Source organism: Pipistrellus hanaki, assembly GCF_964339955.1.
Source record: "Pipistrellus hanaki genome assembly, chromosome: 11".
Classification (NCBI taxonomy): domain Eukaryota; kingdom Metazoa; phylum Chordata; class Mammalia; order Chiroptera; family Vespertilionidae; genus Pipistrellus; species Pipistrellus hanaki.
Genome location: NC_140513.1, coordinates 2200176 through 2217065, shown reverse-complemented (window position 1 = coordinate 2217065; position 16890 = coordinate 2200176). Strand labels below are relative to the sequence as shown.

Below are 16890 nucleotides of genomic sequence, written 5' to 3'. Positions count from 1 at the left end.
CATTTCCAGGCAGGTCAAATGAGGCTGCCAATCACACCTCCGCCACCTCTGGCCACAGCACAGGCGGTAATGCAGGCCTGGCAACCATGGCACCTTTCCCTGGCACAGGGATGTGCCTGCTGCACACCCAGGCTAAGGCCTTCTCAGCTGGGGAGGAGCCCAAGATGCTGGCGCTCAGCCTGCTCTGGGAGAAGAAATGCTGACTCACAGACAAACAGATTAAGGTGGAGAAATGGCGTCATTTGCTAAAGTTAAACCTTCTAGATGTCCCAGGTCTAGGTGCCAGTGAATTCCGTTTCTGTCTAACTTAACTTTTTTCTATATTAAAAAAAAATTATATGCTGATTTGAGAGAAACATCGATGTGTTGTTCCTCTTATTTATGCACTCTACTAGCTGGATTCTTATATGTGCCCTGACCAGGGATTGAACCTGCAACCTTAATATCAGGACCTCACTCTAACCAACTCAGCTACCCAGCCAGGGCTTGTCTAACTTAACTTGGATTAAATTTAATTTGTAATCGAAAGATACTTAGTGAATTTAGTACAATTTTAGTACAAGGCAGGCAACAGCAAACTACAGCCTATGGACCAAATTCAACTCGCCATCTGTTTTTGCAAATAAAGTTTTATTGGAACATAGCCACACCCCTTTGTTTAGGATGGCCTCTCTCCTGCTGTTTCTGTGCTACCACAGCAGAGCTGAGTAGTCGAAACAGAGACCTGCATCTAGACTGTTTACTATCTTGTCCTTTCAAAAAAAGTTTAACTTTTTTGTAAGGCATACCACTTTGGTCTAAATTTTTATCAACAAATTATGCTATTCCACAATGAAAAATGGCATCAAATACTTACCAACTAGTTTGTGTACCTATGATATATTAAAAACATTCAGCAAGAACTGTGTAGCTACCTGGATTCCTCTTCCATATCGGCTTAAAGCACGCTGGCGGGAAAGCTCATCTAGTTGATGGTCTAGATGTTCCTTTCTTCTATGCATCTCCTGAACGTAAGAAGGTAAGTCTTTTTCTTAAAAAAAAAAAAAAAAAGGAAAAAAAGATAAATACTTGTATGCTCATTCACGCGCACACACACATGCATAATGAGAAGAAAAACTAGCTGTCAAAGCCACCCTACCGCTAAGGTCTCCCCGTTAGCTTAAATGCCCAAGCCACTGTCCACTGTCCAAAAGGAAGCAGAGTTAACGTTAGTATGAACCGCATTCAGGACTTACTCATTCTGTGGTTAACTTGGTTGTCCAAGCTGAACTTTAGGACCTCACTATTAATAGATCTTTCTGGACCCAGACGTACTAGATTGATATCTCCACAGTTTCCTGTTGGTAAGAATCACACTTCAGAGATTAATGAGGACACAGCCAACCCCTCTCCATTGCCATGTGTACTTCTAAGCAAATACATCAATCAGAGGAGGGAGCTAATGTGAACTAATAAACTGGATGCCTGGAACTCCACAGCATTTTAGATAGTCTTCGTAGCAACCCTATAAGATAAGTACTTACCATTTCTACTTAATGAAAGCTGGCGAGGTTGTAAAACACATGACATTGCAAAGTTGGGATTCCATTATCCTAATGTTTCTCAAATTATATTTTTTAGAACATTCCATGGTCTTAAGCGATCCTGCTAGCGGTTCTCAACCTGTGGGTCGAGACCCCTTTCACAGAGGTCGCCTAAGACCATCAGAAAACACAGATATTTACATTATGATTCATAACAGGAGCAAAGTTACAGTTAGGAAGTAGCAACGAAAATAATGTTATGGTTGGGGGTCAACACAGCATGAGGAGCTGTATTAAAGGGTCACGGTGTTAGAAAGTTGAGAACCACTTGGACAGAGAGCTTACAGCTGGATCTCTCACTCCCACACTTCCATCCTCTTCCTCCGGGACTGTCCTCCGGAGTAAGGTAACCAGACGTCCCGATTTTTAACAATTTGTCTTTCCAAAAACTGGGACTGTCCCACCAAAAGCAGGACGTCTGGTCACCTTACTCCGGAGGCTTCACTGCTGAAACCTCGCACCAGCAGTGCCTGGCACCGGGAAAACGCTTACAGAATTTGCTACAGGAATGCTAAGGACGGAGGGGCCCCGCCCACGGACAGGTTACCAAGGAAGGACTTGCTCTTTATCATTCGCAGCTGCCCACACTCAACACTAAACACAAACACTAGCACGCAGCCCCGCAGTGCCATACCCAGAGGGTTCTTCTTGTCTTTACACCGCTCTTTGAACTCGAGGATGATTTTCTTCATCAGCTCATCCACAGCTCCGTTGGAAGGCGCGCACACAAGCACTCGGTTCTGCTTAATCTTGGCGTTGGAGTTCTCATCCAGCTGCCCCCTCTTCTGGTTCCGCATTCGCCACAAGCACCAAACAAGCAAAACAGTGGTGAGCCCGCCGTGCCAGCGCATCTCTCCTCCATGTCCACATGCTCCCTGACAGGCAGTTCCCTTGTCTACAAGCATCTGCAGCTCGCACTGATACCGGCATTCCTCTGGCACAGAATCTCCTCCCAACCTCCTGCGCCTTACTCTGCTCAGTATTCAATCGGGCCAAAATGCAGTAGGAAGACCCACAGACGGCTGCCTGGCAGGTGTGGCTGTAATGCAACCGGAAGACCACCCTCTGGCCCTTAGGATTGGTTTCACCCAAGACAGCATTTTCTGCCCTTATTTCCGAGAACCCCTCTCTCTCTGCTACCCCCTCCCGCACCCCCATCCACCCCCGCCCCGGTAAAGGCCCGCACAGTGACAAAGGCACACTGACAGGAAGAGGCACACATCGGTTAATTCGAGGGCAGCGCGGCACGCCCTCCGCCACAGCACAGACCCCGGCGTCTCTACCTCGGTCAGCAGGCGGTACAGGAGGCCAACGATGGTTCTCGATTTCCCTGTTCCCGGTGGCCCGTGAATCAGACAGATCTTGGCAACCGCCGGGGAGTGTCTCACCATGGCATACGCGGTTTCTATTGCTTTCTTCTGGTCCTCGTTGAAGTCCTTTAGGAAGGCAGTCTGCACACAAGACAGGAGTGAGAATGACAGGGCAGGGCCCAGAGGCCCCCTCCACCTAAAACCGCCTCCACCACGGACAGAGGTACTGTCTGCAGGCTTTGGCCCCACAATGAGCACAGCGCATTCTCACTGGGATTCTCCTAACGATGACAATCAGCTGTTCTATACGGCTCTGCTGTTTTTTCTTCAGTTTTCCCATTTTAGTCACCTCTCTCCTCAGACAGGAAAACAAGTGATCCGGTGGAAAGAGCATGGATGTGGGTGCGGATCTGAGCCTAAACCTCCGTGTTTCTCACAAGCGAGAGCTCTTAAAACTCTGGCCCTCTCTCAGCCCCGACTTTGGAGATCTGGGGCTCCTTGAAGGGGGAGAATGGACTGAGATGATACATGTGAAAGCCCTAGCACACTGCAGGGGTAACAACACTATGTTCCGTCTGCCTTTCTCTGTGTTAGCTTCCTGGAATTTATATGAGGCTCTTCCAAGGAGCTATGCGTACCTGCAACCCTCAATGCTCCTACGCCTGAACCTTAACACCTAATGCCATCAAGGCAATGCTCACCTAACATGTTAATGTTGCTCCTCAAGCACACTTCCAATCTTTACAGCACCACACCTCCTCCTGAGGAGCAAGCTGACCCACTCACACACTCTGCGACACCAAAGACCGCTGAGCACTAACCCGCCTCCTGTGCACAAAGGTGTGTCTGCTGCTGGCACAGGGACAGGCAGCGGACACCCATGGCATGGGGCTCCCATCCTGACAGGAGGCCCTCTCTGTGATCGCAGTCGTCACTCACAATTCTCTCCGACGACGTGGTCAGCAGGTCTTTCGTACAGAAGTCCATGGGGTTTGGATTCAGAATAGCTCTGGCCAGCTGGTTTCGACTATTCAACAAAGACATCGCTTTCAGCTTCCTCTGTGTCGTTACCAGAGAACTGACGACAACACATTTCACGGTGTCGTTCATTCTGGCTGGGAAGCTGTCCTGCGTCTGGATGGAGAGGGAGCACTCGTATTTCCCTTTATGCACTAGAGCAAGACAGAGAAAAAGCCACTTCAGTTCCCGGGAGTAACACTGTCCGGTTCCAAGGCTATTCAGAATTGGGTGTTTTATAGCGTCTGGTTCTTAGGACATGCTACACAAATAACTCACTCAATAACTGCCTCTTACAGGCCTTCTCAGAGCGGCAATGCTCCTCTCCTCAGGAGGCTTCTTTTTTAGCAGAGAGGCAGAGAACCCACACACACATCAGCGGTGCTGAGCGAGTGCTCTGAAGAGAGCAGCAAGGGCTGAGGCATGCCGAGGGGGGCAGGTGGGGACCGCAGCAGACACGAGCCAGGGAAGGTCTTCCTGATCCAGCCATACGTAAGCAAGGACTTGCAGAAGGGCCACTCAGGTGGCTCCTGAGTCATCCCGGGGCAAGTTCATGGCCGGGGGGACTGGGTGCAGGAGCGGAGTTGGGGCCTGGGTTCGGGGACATTGCAAAGGAAAACTTGATAGGATTTGCTGATGGGTTAGGTGGGGAGTGTAAGATGAAGAGGCTCTGCCTAGCAAAGGAAGAGCAGATGTTAGACGAGGTTTGAAAGGCAGAGATGTCTGATGGTTGGCTACATGAGGAGTTCAGGGAGAGAGACTACTTTAGAAATATGCATTTGATAATGTAAACATTTGCAAGTGTCAGAAGCACGCCTGTGTCCCGTTACTGCTCTCTAAACGCATCATGCACGGAGCCTGCGCTCTTGTCACACCGACAGTAAGCACCACCAGCTACAACGCAGCCTGATGCTGAACTTAAAGGAGCCTCGTCGCTGTTTTTAAAATGTGATGTGAAAGGCAAAGAATAACAAACTCATGTTCTCCTCCCTGGGACTAAAAAGCATCCATGTCAGAAGGGCAGCCTGGCCTACAATGAAGGACAAGCACTTTGCAGCCGAACAAAAGGAGGCTGCAAGTCTGGGCTTCCATGTAATGCTGAGAATGACGTGGCTGCAGCACTTGGCATGCCTGAACCCTCACTTCCTGACAGGCGGGAACAAATAATTCTTACTGCTTTGCAGGGCTTGGGAGGATGAGGCACACAGTAGGTGCTCATTAAATACTAACCCAGGGAAAGAAGTTCCGACAACCATTAGATGGGGTGATGTAAACAGTAAACCCATCACGTTGCCTCACATTTAGTCACATGTTTAGTCTTCGCATTCATAATGAGCCACAAAGCCAAGGTTGAAATGTGATGTAAGATATAACAAACAGGTGGCTTACAAGTTGTCTATTTCATAACAAATACAATGCAGATGAAGACATATACCATAAAGAGAGAACATTGCAAAGGAAGCTTTTAAGTTATAAGTCTAGAGCAATAAATACTTGATCTTTTCCAGATGAGTCTAGAAAAAATAAAAGAGGACCCTGAATGGCAAGTCACCAACCTAGAGGTCCAGTGAATGTACAATTGACCCTTGAAAAACACAGGGCTTAGACGTGCCCAACTCCCTCCTCGCAGTTAAAAACCCAGGTATAACTTTTGACTCCCAAAAATTTAACTATTAATAGCCTACTGTTGACCAGAAACCTTATCTATAACACAGGTGATTAGTACGTATGTTGAATGTTACATGTATTTATAGTGTATTCTTAAAGTAAGCTGGAAAAAACATAACGTATTATGAAAACCATAAGGAAAATACAGTTACAGTTTCTAAAATAAATCCGCGCACAGATGGACCCACACAGTTCAAACGTGTTGTTCAAAGGTCAACTGCAGAGCAAACGCAGGCTGGGACGGACGCCTTGGGGGAAACTGGGGAACTGACACTGGGACGTCTCCAGTGTCTGTTAGGTACTTACTGACGGACGAGCGGCGAAACTTCTGGACGTAAGCACACTGATAGTCCCAGGAAGCCGGGATGGAGTTCCGCTCCACATCCCTCTTCTCTCCTTTCGGCCTCTCAGGAACCAGAAACACCAAGTCATTCTCCTTCGGGTGAAGCTGTTTAGACAGTTCGTATTCCTCAAGAAAAACTAGAGAACAAGAAGTCAGCATTTACCTTAATGGAATTGTTTTATTTTTCAAACTATAAGAGGAATTTTATTCAGAAAGAAATGGAGGTAGGGAAGTGAGCCAGCTGGCACATAGAAAGCTGCAGAGGCCAAAGGGCCCGGGAGCTCCGGAGAGGGGCCGGCAAAGGTGACAGCATGCCAGGGAGCAGGGCGGACAGGAACCCGCCCCAGTGTCCTAAGGGCAAATGCAGGAGCCAAAGCCGTGCCAGCCCCAGCGCGGAGGCGGCCCCAGCGATTCCCACACTTCAGACCGGCAGTCTACAATACTGACTACAGACCATCACGTTCCTTACAGACGCTGAAAGCCCAGACAGATGAAAATACAACACAACGTTCAGAAGTAGCTGAAACATTTACTTCCCTTGACGTTTATTTTAGTTTTAAATTAAGAAATTTTACGTTTTGTTCCCCACTTCCAAAACCCCAGAGAAAACCCAGAAGCAGCCCCAGTACACATAAGAATGCTGAGCCTATGGGTAGCGTTTCAAACAAGGGCAAAGAGCAGCTGTAACGTGAATGGCGGGAAAACAGAGCAAGAACCAGATGACCACTTTCAGTGCCAATCGCCACATCCACAGCGCCACACTGAGCTCAAGCAGGCAGTCCTGGCAGGAGGCAGACGGAACCACTAAACCAACGTGCTTTTTGATGCAGCACATAGGAGTGTCTGCTTGAAGTCCTCAGAGCACAGACAAGAATGAAGAATTCCTCCACTGAGATCCAGAGGGGCCGCCCGCCTCTCCCTAGGAGCTCTGAGCAGCTGATCACCTGGACCGACCTTCTCGCTGGGTACACCGCGCCTTTCTTCCCCGTGTGTATCTTTACCTTTTCTCCCCAAGTCCTAAGGGCCCCCCGAGACTTGCAACCAGGTAGAATAGCCCTCACCCTGAGCTAGCCCCCGAACCCGGGTCCCAGGCCCCCTTCTGACTGCTCAGGGGCTGACCGCAGGCCCGTCTTGGCTCCCTTCTTCGCGGTAACATTTCTCGGGAGCCAACCAGAGCCCCCAGCAGCTCTCCTGCTGCTGCTTCTTCCCTAATTCCTTCCTTTGTTCACTGTCCCCAGCTCTAAACGCACGTACAATTTTCTAAAAAGACAACGGCTGCAGTCCAGGGCCCCCGCTGCAGGGTGGGGCCATGAAGGACCACACCCGAGGGGGAAGCGGAAGTGGGCAGTCCAGCTTCCCATCCCCTCCGTCCTTCAGAAAGCCTCATCCCTGAAGCCAGGCCCCACGCCTTCAACACGGAAAGCTTAACCCAGGCCGATCCGCACACAGGGTGCGGACAGCTCTCACACTGCCGTTTGCTGCCTCCTCTTCTAGATGGTGAGGAGGATCTTTGTGACCTGCAGCAGGCACAGCAGCAGGCACAGTGCATCACACACACACACACACACACACACACACACACACACACTACATTTGTTATGTTAAAAATACATTCTTACGAAGAATAAAGTAAGAATTTTTAGGACATCACTGAGAGTCAAAATGCAAGCCAAAGCGGCAGAAGGGCTTGCATGGGATCGTATGAAGAACCCCTGGAACCATAAGAAAAAGACAACAGAAATAAAGTAAGCTGGAAAAGAGCCCCAACAGGCACTTCCCCCAAGCGGTTACTGAGGCACACCCTCTGTCCCTCATCACCATGCTCTCATTTTAGAGTTCTGAATATGTGGCTTATAGCTGATACATAAATGCAATTGGGTGTTTTACACTGATCGTGAAAAGACAGACAGTAGGAATATTTACTCAGAATCTATAAACACTACATTACAACCCACCGCTCACCCCATCTCACCCCTTCACTCGCCCTCTCTCCCATGCCTAGCTTCCATGAACACTTTGCCTGTGGTATCCTATTTACAGAATGATTAAATCCATAAATGTTCTATTCATAAATGTCCCAGTAATTGTCCTCATTAAGGCTTTAAACAGATTCTTTGTAAGAGGTTACAAATTCATCTTAAGAAACCTATGCACCAGAAAAACCAGTGATACTTCCTCAAATAGAAATGTCCAATTACTACAGGATATGCTCCAAGTTACACAAGAAAGAACTTACCCACAAACTCCCAGTATTTTTTATATTCTGCAGGAAATTTTCTTAACTTCAACTCATAGAATTTTCCTTTGTTTGGAGAGTTGATCCATTCCTGTGCTACCTATACAAAGCCAAAAAAACAAAAAAACAAACAAAAACCAAATGAAAAAAACAGACACATCCTGGAAAACCAATGCTAAACAGCAAAATTTCCCCAAACCACAGCAAAATCCACACCCAGAAGCCCAGGTGCCAGAGACACGGACAGTTAATTGGGGATTCCAGTTTCCTGATCAGCCCTAAGGGTCTTAGAAGTTGCTGCTCCATCAGAACAAAGTAAAAAACTGAACAAAGCGAAACATCACAAACTCCTCTTCCACCAACAGAGAGGGAGGTTGCCCCACAGAACTGGGGACAGGCAGGTGACCCAGACAGCCACGCTCACAGAGCAGGTCCTGTTGGTAAAGACCCGTCAAGGTAGGAAAACCTGAACTTTCACCGACAAGCTGCTGGAGGCTTGGCGTGGACAACTCTAACGTTAAAAACTGAGGCCTAGCGGGGCCCGGGGAGGGGCCGCACGCGGTGGGCTCTAGGCCGGGAGCACTGCCAGTGCTCCGTGAACACTAGGAAATCCCGTTGCTTCCAGCAGCCGGAGGGGAAGAGGATCCATCTTGAAACCCACCAGAGCATCCCACTCCAATCTTCCTCACAAGCCTGCTGTGTGGGGAAATGTTCTACCAGAGCCTAACCCGCAGGGGGAGAGAGAACCTCAGACATGTGCGGGGAGAGAAATAACCACCTCAGCCGCTCTAGCCTCGTGTCCCGCTCGGAGGTGAGGGGTGGTCAAACATGCATGAGGCTCAGTCCAGAGGCGGGGAGATCACGGACTGCAGACACTGGCCCTCCCGACACTCCCACATCACCGAAGGCCTAGTGCCTGCAGCTCCTGTCATCAGACTATCATGGCCTCCTTGCCACAAAATCTGCCAGGCACGCACAAAGGCAAAAAACACAATTTGAAGAATAAGCATCAGAACCAGTCAGATATGGCAGGGGTGGTGGAACTATCAAACCAAAGAATTCTAAAAATTGCAGTTAATATGCTAAGAGTTTCCTGGAAAAACGAGACCACGTAAGAATAGGTGAGGAATGTAAGCAGAGATACACACGGTAAGAACAATCAAAGAGAAATGCTAGCATCCAAAGCACTGGAGCAGAAATGAAGAACAAGAAGACCTGTGGCGGGCTCATTGTAGACTTGGCTGAGGAAGACTGTCTGGGCTCGAGGCTATCGCCGGAGAAACGATCAAAGCTCAAATACAAAGGGAAAAAAGAACAGCAAATCCCAGAATTGTCAGACAACCGCAAAAGTGCATCAGACAGAAGAGGGAGGAACAGAGAATATTTGAAGCAATAAGGACTGAGAGTTTCCCCAAATTAAAACCACCACCAGTTGTTTTCCTGAGGTTCAAACCTAACTGGGAATTGGGCTTTTCATTAGGCAGTCCTCATCAGGGAGTGAGGGAGGGAGAACCAAGCTGGATGAGCTGGGGAGGGGAGGGAGGAGCTGAAGGGAGAGAGCAGCTGCTGTGGTAAGAAACTGAAAGACAAATGTGCTAAGAGAAATGTAGGATTTACTGTTTTTTTGTTGCTCAGTGTAATTTATCCTTTGCCACCTCTTCAAAAGAATGTAAGTAAAGGCCTCCATTACTTAAAAAAAAAAAAAAAATACACAAAAAACTCCCAACTCAGCCAGTGTGGCTCAGTGGTTGAACATTGACCCATGAACCAAGAGGTTACCGGTTTGATTCCCAGTCAGGGCACATGCCTGGATTGCAGGCCCAATCCCCTGTAGGGGGTGTATAGGAGGACATTATTCTCTACTAGTGGCCCAGTGCACAAAATTTGTGCACAGAGGGGAAGGGTTCCCTCAGCCCAGCCTGCACCCTCTCTAAATGGGGACCCCTTGGGATTGGGCCTAAACTAGCAGCCAGACATCCCTGGGACCACTGGCTCCTAACCACTCATCTGCCTGCCTGCCTAATCGCCCCTAATTGCCTCTTCTTACCTGCCTGATTGCCCCTAATCCCTCAGCTTGCCTAATCACTCCTAACTGCCCTCCCTTGATGGCCTGATCTCGCCAACTGCTCTCCAGTCTGCCTAATTTCCTCCCCTACTGCCTCTGCCTGCCTGATCTTGCCCCCAACTGCCCTCCTCTGCCAGCTAATTTGGTTTTGATTGGTCAGTTTCTATGTCAGTCAGTGTCAAAAGCTCTGCTTTCTTGGTAGCCATTGGCTCCTCACAGTTGACCCAGATTTCATTCTGATTTGTCAGTTTCTATGCCATTCAGTGTGAAAAGTTCTGTCTCCTAAGCAACCACTGGCTCCTCATAACTGACTCAGATTTGGTTCTGATTGGTCGGTTTCTATGCCAGTCAGCATCAAAAGCTCTGCCTCCTAGGTAGCTATTGATTCCTCACACTTCACCAAGATTTGGTTCTGATTGGTTAGTTTCTATGCCAGTCAACATCTCTGAACCTATCAATGGGGCCTGATAAGGAAGGCGGGCTGATCAGCAGCCCTGGTGGAGATCTGGAGAGAAATGGAGGCTCAGCTGCTGCCCAGACTGGGAGAGAAAGAGAGAGATAAGTGCTGATCAAAAACTGCCACAGAGGCAATGGATCAATCCCTGCTTCTCTCTTTCTGGCTCTAATTCGCAGCCCACTCAACAGCCTCCATGGCAACTTAGTGTTGACTGCAGGACTGACTTGCGGTTGGTCGAGCCTTGGTCGTTATGACCAGGGTTTTTATATCTTAGGATTCCTCTCTAAAAGTCAATAAAAGCGTTTTTGTTTGTTTTAAAAAAAAAAAAGCAGATGGAAGACTATCACCTCTTTGCACCAACAAATGTGTCTTCCAGGGCTGGCTGAATTGTGCCTGTAGCTCCAGAGGGCAGAGGCAAAGAAACATTACCGCTGGGTCGCCTGGCCCAGATGTCTGCTTCCAGTGAACCCTAGAAGCATCAGCACCCCAAGGCCAGCTGTTTTAACTGCACTCCACTGCTTAGCAGGGTCAAGAAAAGAAGCAACTTCAAAGCCTGAATGGTACAATTAAAATCCATACTCACTGTTTCAAAGGCATTCAGTAACAGCAAAGGGAAGAAAACTTCAAAGTAATCTCCACAATCTTGAAATCTGATTGGCACGTGTCTTGAGATGGCCTGACAAAGACTTGCTGGGGGTCCACATTGGTCAAACTTCATAAACATCTCATATTTCCATTTCAAGACCTCTTTGACAAAGGTGTCAGAGATGGACTGTGATGATAAGAGCATGTTGATCGGAGAAGAAGAAAAAGGTCTGCTTTCAGCAAATGCGAGTTTGAAAGCTTGCCTGCTGGAATTACTTGGAGTTGGAGAATTATTAAGAATATTGCATAAACTACTCAGTTCAACCCTTGGCTTTGGAGACGACAGAGAGGCAGGCTGTGGTACCTTTGAAGCAGGTTGTCTTCCATTTGACTTATTTTTGGGGCCTGGAAGTGTCGAGGCACTTTCCAAAGACTTGGAAAAATTAGCAATTCGTGAAGTACTGCTTGAGCTAAAGATCTTCGTAGTGGAAGGTCTCAAAGGTTTAGACATAGAAAGAGGCAGGGCAGGTTTACGAAAGACATCTTCATCTGCTGCTTTAGCTTCAGAGTGTTTTGAGCAGTACTCACCCTGGCTTTTCACCGTTTCCACACAATCTTTGTTCTTACATCTTGCACTACTCAAAGATTCTGACGGAGGCCCGTTTATAGAATCTTCTACATGAACGCTTTTCTGATGGACTTCTTCAGTGAGTCCATCATCACCATTCTGCATTTGTGAACCTAAGTCCATATCTTCGGGATCGTGTTGTGTTAAAAAGATATCATCTCCTTCCATATCACCGTTGGAGTCAAGCTGTCCCCTTTTCCAAGTTGGCACCCCTAAATGATGTCCAGTCAGATTGCCACCACCTAAAGGGTCCGCCAGAGTGCAGACTGTAATTTCACTGGTTGGTATTCTCCCATTTAACACGGGGGAACTACAAGGGCTCAAAAGACAAGCATCACCAGCCACCTGAGAAACATATTTTTCCTTCCCAGGTCCTTGTTCAGGAGACACACATTTTATTGACTGATTTCCACTACCGTTTGCCATGACCTCAGTTCCTCCTTTGTTACTGTCATCTGCCCTATCTGTATCTGGTCTAACACTGTCCGAATTCTGGGCCGCATGTGGGCCTGCTCTTGTAGTGTCTGTGCTGTCATAAAGTCCTTGTCTGTTTCGATGAGATTTGGATCTCCTCTTCCTTTGAAACTGAAGATCTTGACTCACGAGCAGTTTCTTATCGTTCGCAGGAAGACTCTGAGGAGAAATTAGTTTAGTCTTTTTTGGAGTACCAATTTCTCCAACCGTTTTGCCATGGTGGCGTAATTTATCTATAATGTCTAAAGATCGCTGAGACAACTCAAATGCCCGACGAGGAGCCTTTTTCAGACCAAGTTTCTCGGCCACTGAGGTTGGTTCAGGACAATGGCGAGATTTTTTTGGTAGCATGATAGCAGGAGTGCTCCTGCAACTTATGTAATGTGAACCTTTATTCTGCCCTTTTTTGGTATCTGAATGTGTTTTCTTAGGCGTTTTAGAAACGGAGGCTCTCCGATCCACTTTGGAGTAAGTTCGATGCTTTCGAGGTGACTTCTTCAGGGAAACCCGAGTGGCTCTCTCAACACCTGACTCAGGAGATGTCCTTATGTCTGCAATTTTAGTATCATTTTCAGTTCGATCGCTCTCATGAAGAGTATCAGATTGGTCCTTGTTTCTGACAGAAGATGAAGGCCTTAAAGAATCTTCGGCCTTTGTATTCTTTAATTTTCTCTTGTGTTTTTTTACTTGAATTTCACAAACTTCCTCAAAAGAACTACCACTTTGTGGTTTTGCATGCTCAGTGCCCTCTGCTTCATTTTTGGTAACTTCTTCAGACATAGGATAATCTGTATCATAACCCCAATCGTTTGTGATATCTGCTATATAAGTCAAACATGGATTTTTTTCATCCTCTTGAACTGAATTCCCCTTGTCTGGTTTCTGATCTTGCCAAACTGAAAACACTTTCTGTTGGCTTTCAAACTCAAAAAGCTGAGAACCAGAGTCCTCAAACTCCTCTGTCTTTTCTTCCTTTGTTGGCTTCATGTCCACATTCATATTAACTATTGAAGTATCCTGCCTTGGCCATTCTTTCTCAAGGCACATTTTATCTTGTTTCGTGTGTTTCTCAAAATCTAGAATTTGTTCATCATCATCATCATCATCTGAAATAATAATAACTTGTTCCTTGCAGGTTTCCCTGACATGATTTTGATTGGCTCTGAAATTTCTTTTATCTTTTACTTTTCTCTGTAATTGGGATGAGCTTTTTTGAGTTGAATCTGATGGAAAGTTACTGACACTGGCTTGAGCTATTAAAGATAACTTGTGGAGGTCTCTGTCTATCTGAGAATCTGTTAGGATGTCACACTGAGGACTGCTAGGGGCCTGTTCTCTCAGGTCAGAAGAAACACGATCAGTGCTCTTATTAATCTCCTTGTCTTTTGATCCAAGTAAAATCACAGGATTTTTACAGGAAGATGCTTTAGGCATCAAAGTAAATGAATTAAAAACTTTATTATTAACATGACATTCCTGTATTTGACAATCGTTCTCATGGGCAGAAGGAACATCTAACTTTTCCTTCTTCAACTGTTTCAGCAATAAACTGTTAGGAGATTTCATTTTTTCATTTTTATGATCCAGACTATCATTAAGGTCTAAAGAAGAGTTCTGTATGAAGCTATCACCATTCTGACCTGCAGGATCTATCCATGAACAGAAATTCTCAGGGTCGGAGACAGTCACGTCTCCCTTTAAGTCCACAGTATTTTTGACCAAGGCACTTTTCCTGTTTTGCTTCTTTATTACATGGGCTAACTTAGCACAAATTTCACTTTTCTGTGCTTTAGTTTTTGCCTTTGAGGTTTTGCCAACATCATTCTTTAGAGAGAAATCCTCTTTTGATGTGGGTGCCTTATCCAGAGAATCAGTGTTAGAATCAGTCAACAAGTGTGCTGACGTAGTTACTCCTCTGTCACATCCTCCTTCTGGATCGTTTCTGGAAGGACAGTTCTGTGGCGCACAGGATTTACTTTTTACAGACTTCTGCTTCCTTGTGTGTCTTTTCACTTGGTCTTGGGTTCTTGCATTGGAAAGGTTTTTACTACTCTGCTTTAAGTGTGACTCAGCTGACAGATGGTCTTCTAGTTTCAAATCTTTTATGCAATTTTGCTCATTAACTTTTTCTTCTATAGTGTCACTTGTTTTGCTTACTACACTACTCTGTTGCTCTTGACATACGTCAGCTTTCAATGGTTCTTTAGAACACAGTGGGCTGCCACTTTCCAGACAGGGGATGTCTTTTTCACATGCCTTCCCTACTTGTTCACTTTCTTCTTTACCATTAGAGGCACGAGAGGTTTTCCATGGAGGAGCCGGCTCTGCCAAGGCAGTGTATTGAGGCATTTTGAGTCTTATGTTTCTAATAATTTGCTTTAAACAAGTTTGTAAGTCTTGCGTTTCCCGACTATCCAACTGCCAACCTAGAGATAAATTTCCTCGCAGGAATAAGTTGAGCTTATCCCAGAATTGCTTACAAAGAGCCTGCTGCCCAAGCTGATAACCTTCTTTAAGGAGACTTCTAATCAGCTGCACACAAGCGAGTTGGACAGAGTTAGATGGCACTGAATGCAGTGACAGAGACGTTATCATCACTGCTCCTTTGGAGCTGCTGGCAGATGACTTCTCAGAATTTCGCGCAAATGCAGTAGTGGGAAGCTTGGCACATTTCACAAGGGCATCTACCCACTGCTGGGAGCTAACCCACAGCAAATGCAAACATTTTTTACTTCTATGCAGTTCAACCACCGAAACCAAAATTAGTAGAAAAAATTCAGTGACTTTGTCACACACCACAGCTTTTTGGTTGAGAACATCTTTGACTTGGGAGTACAGATGGTGAATGACCTCCACTATGTAAGCCATACCCAGATCATTAAGATCCATGAGGGACTGAACAAAAGGGATGAACCACAGAAATGTGCTGTTGTGAACACGCATGTCTTGACCAATATCTGACTGAAGCACACTGGTTAATGTTTCCATTTCTTCATACATGTTAGGACAATAATCTGGGCAAATGGCTGATCTCCACCCTGAATCCTAAAATGAAAGAAATACTGACATTCAGACAAACAAGCACTATTCAAGACAAGGTTAGCACACAAGTTGTAAACAAAAAATACATGGCTCAATTTTCTGATTTTGGTTTACACATAACCCCAAGAAATTGAAAATATAGTTCAATTTTGAGGTGTGGTTTTCATGTAATGGTAAATTTACAACACTTCCATGTACTCTGACCCTCTTTCCATTCCAGTCATGTCACTTATCTCCCCCATTCCCATAAACTTTCTACTCTTACTAACTGCACTTAAAAATTAATTTCTCCTGTGCACGATCTGGTTCAACCCTAAAGCCTTTATGTAGCAACGGATTCGGTATTAGTTACATGTCATAAAATCAGCAAGTCAACTAATTATGTAAACCATGGTCTTACAATGCAAAGGTTACAGAATGTTATCTAAATGCTCAAACTATTTTATACCTTTTTGGTCTTTTCTGGGTTATAATTGTACACAATCTGGCTGCAAGTCACCATATCATCCAGACACGACTCTGGTTCTGGCTTGGCCCTTAAATATTAAGAAAAAATAGAAATTACAGAAATGAAGGGAGAAAGAAAACCCCTATTGTTAAGATACAACAGAGCTCCTTACAGATAATTTGAGCTCCTGACATATACGGAACTGACCTCACAGAGCTTCTCCGTATGTTCTGGATCTCTTTGTTGTAGCTCGCGTTCTCGATAATGGTCTGAAAGGCCTCGATAGGATCAATAAGTTGACCCCAGACCTTAGATCCCAGGCGATCCAAAATGACCATGAAACAGTGCAATGCTGGCCAGAAAGGATCTTCACTATCATCTGAAATAGAATAGAGTTATTGCCAAATTACAAAGCAATTAGAAAAGATACTAAAATATCTAGGAATTAAGCATCTTTATCTTAAAACAAAGCAGCAAGTAATTGAAAGCAAAGCACTGCCAATTTCAGGTTTTAAAAAGCTGGCAAGCCCTATTTGGCATGGCTCAGTGATTAGAGCATCGGCCCGAGACCCATAGGGTTGAGGGTCCTGGGTTCGATTCTGGTCAAGGGCATGTACCTGAGTTGCAGGTTCCCTACTCCTGTTGGGCTGAGTGCAGGAGGCAACCAATTGATGAGGGTCTCTCACATAATGTGGTTTTTTTTTCTTTCCTCTCTTTCTAAAATGGAAAAAAGATCCTTCAGTGAGGATTAACAACAAAAAAAGCTGGCAAATTTTTAAATTGTTTTTGAATTTTTTTCAAGCAATACTCTAGGCCTCTGTAAAAAAATTTTAAATGGAGAACAAATTGATAAGACTTTTCCACCATTTGCCACACCTGAAGCCATCTTTTCTATCCAACTCACCTTCTCCCAGTACTCCCTTCAATAAGTCACAGAAGAGAAGTAGAGGAAAGAAAAACTTGGTATTTCCAGATGTAAGCAAAGCCTGGGATGCACCAAGGCTAACAGGTAAGCAGAGCACAGCCTTTACCCA

The 16890-nt window shown here is 45.9% G+C and overlaps 1 protein-coding gene across 13 annotated transcripts in view; it reads right to left on the bottom strand.

Moving 5' to 3' along the window:
* SETX (senataxin) overlaps positions 1 to 16890 on the bottom strand; it is a 48125-nt gene that overhangs the window by 12507 nt on the left and 18728 nt on the right. For 11 of the 13 annotated variants that reach the window (XM_084898627.1, XM_084898625.1, XM_084898626.1 and 8 more), the window contains 10 exons: positions 16064 to 16235; positions 15857 to 15944; positions 11263 to 15411; positions 8158 to 8257; positions 5885 to 6058; positions 3833 to 4065; positions 2867 to 3034; positions 2218 to 2368; positions 1236 to 1337; positions 915 to 1030 (listed from right to left, as the gene is read on the bottom strand). In XM_084898627.1, the coding sequence (XP_084754753.1) occupies positions 915 to 1030; positions 1236 to 1337; positions 2218 to 2368; positions 2867 to 3034; positions 3833 to 4065; positions 5885 to 6058; positions 8158 to 8257; positions 11263 to 15411; positions 15857 to 15944; positions 16064 to 16235 (5453 nt within the window). The remainder of the gene's footprint in view (positions 1 to 914; positions 1031 to 1235; positions 1338 to 2217; positions 2369 to 2866; positions 3035 to 3832; positions 4066 to 5884; positions 6059 to 8157; positions 8258 to 11262; positions 15412 to 15856; positions 15945 to 16063; positions 16236 to 16890) is intronic. The other 2 variants (XM_084898630.1, XM_084898624.1) reach the window with 1 other exon arrangement.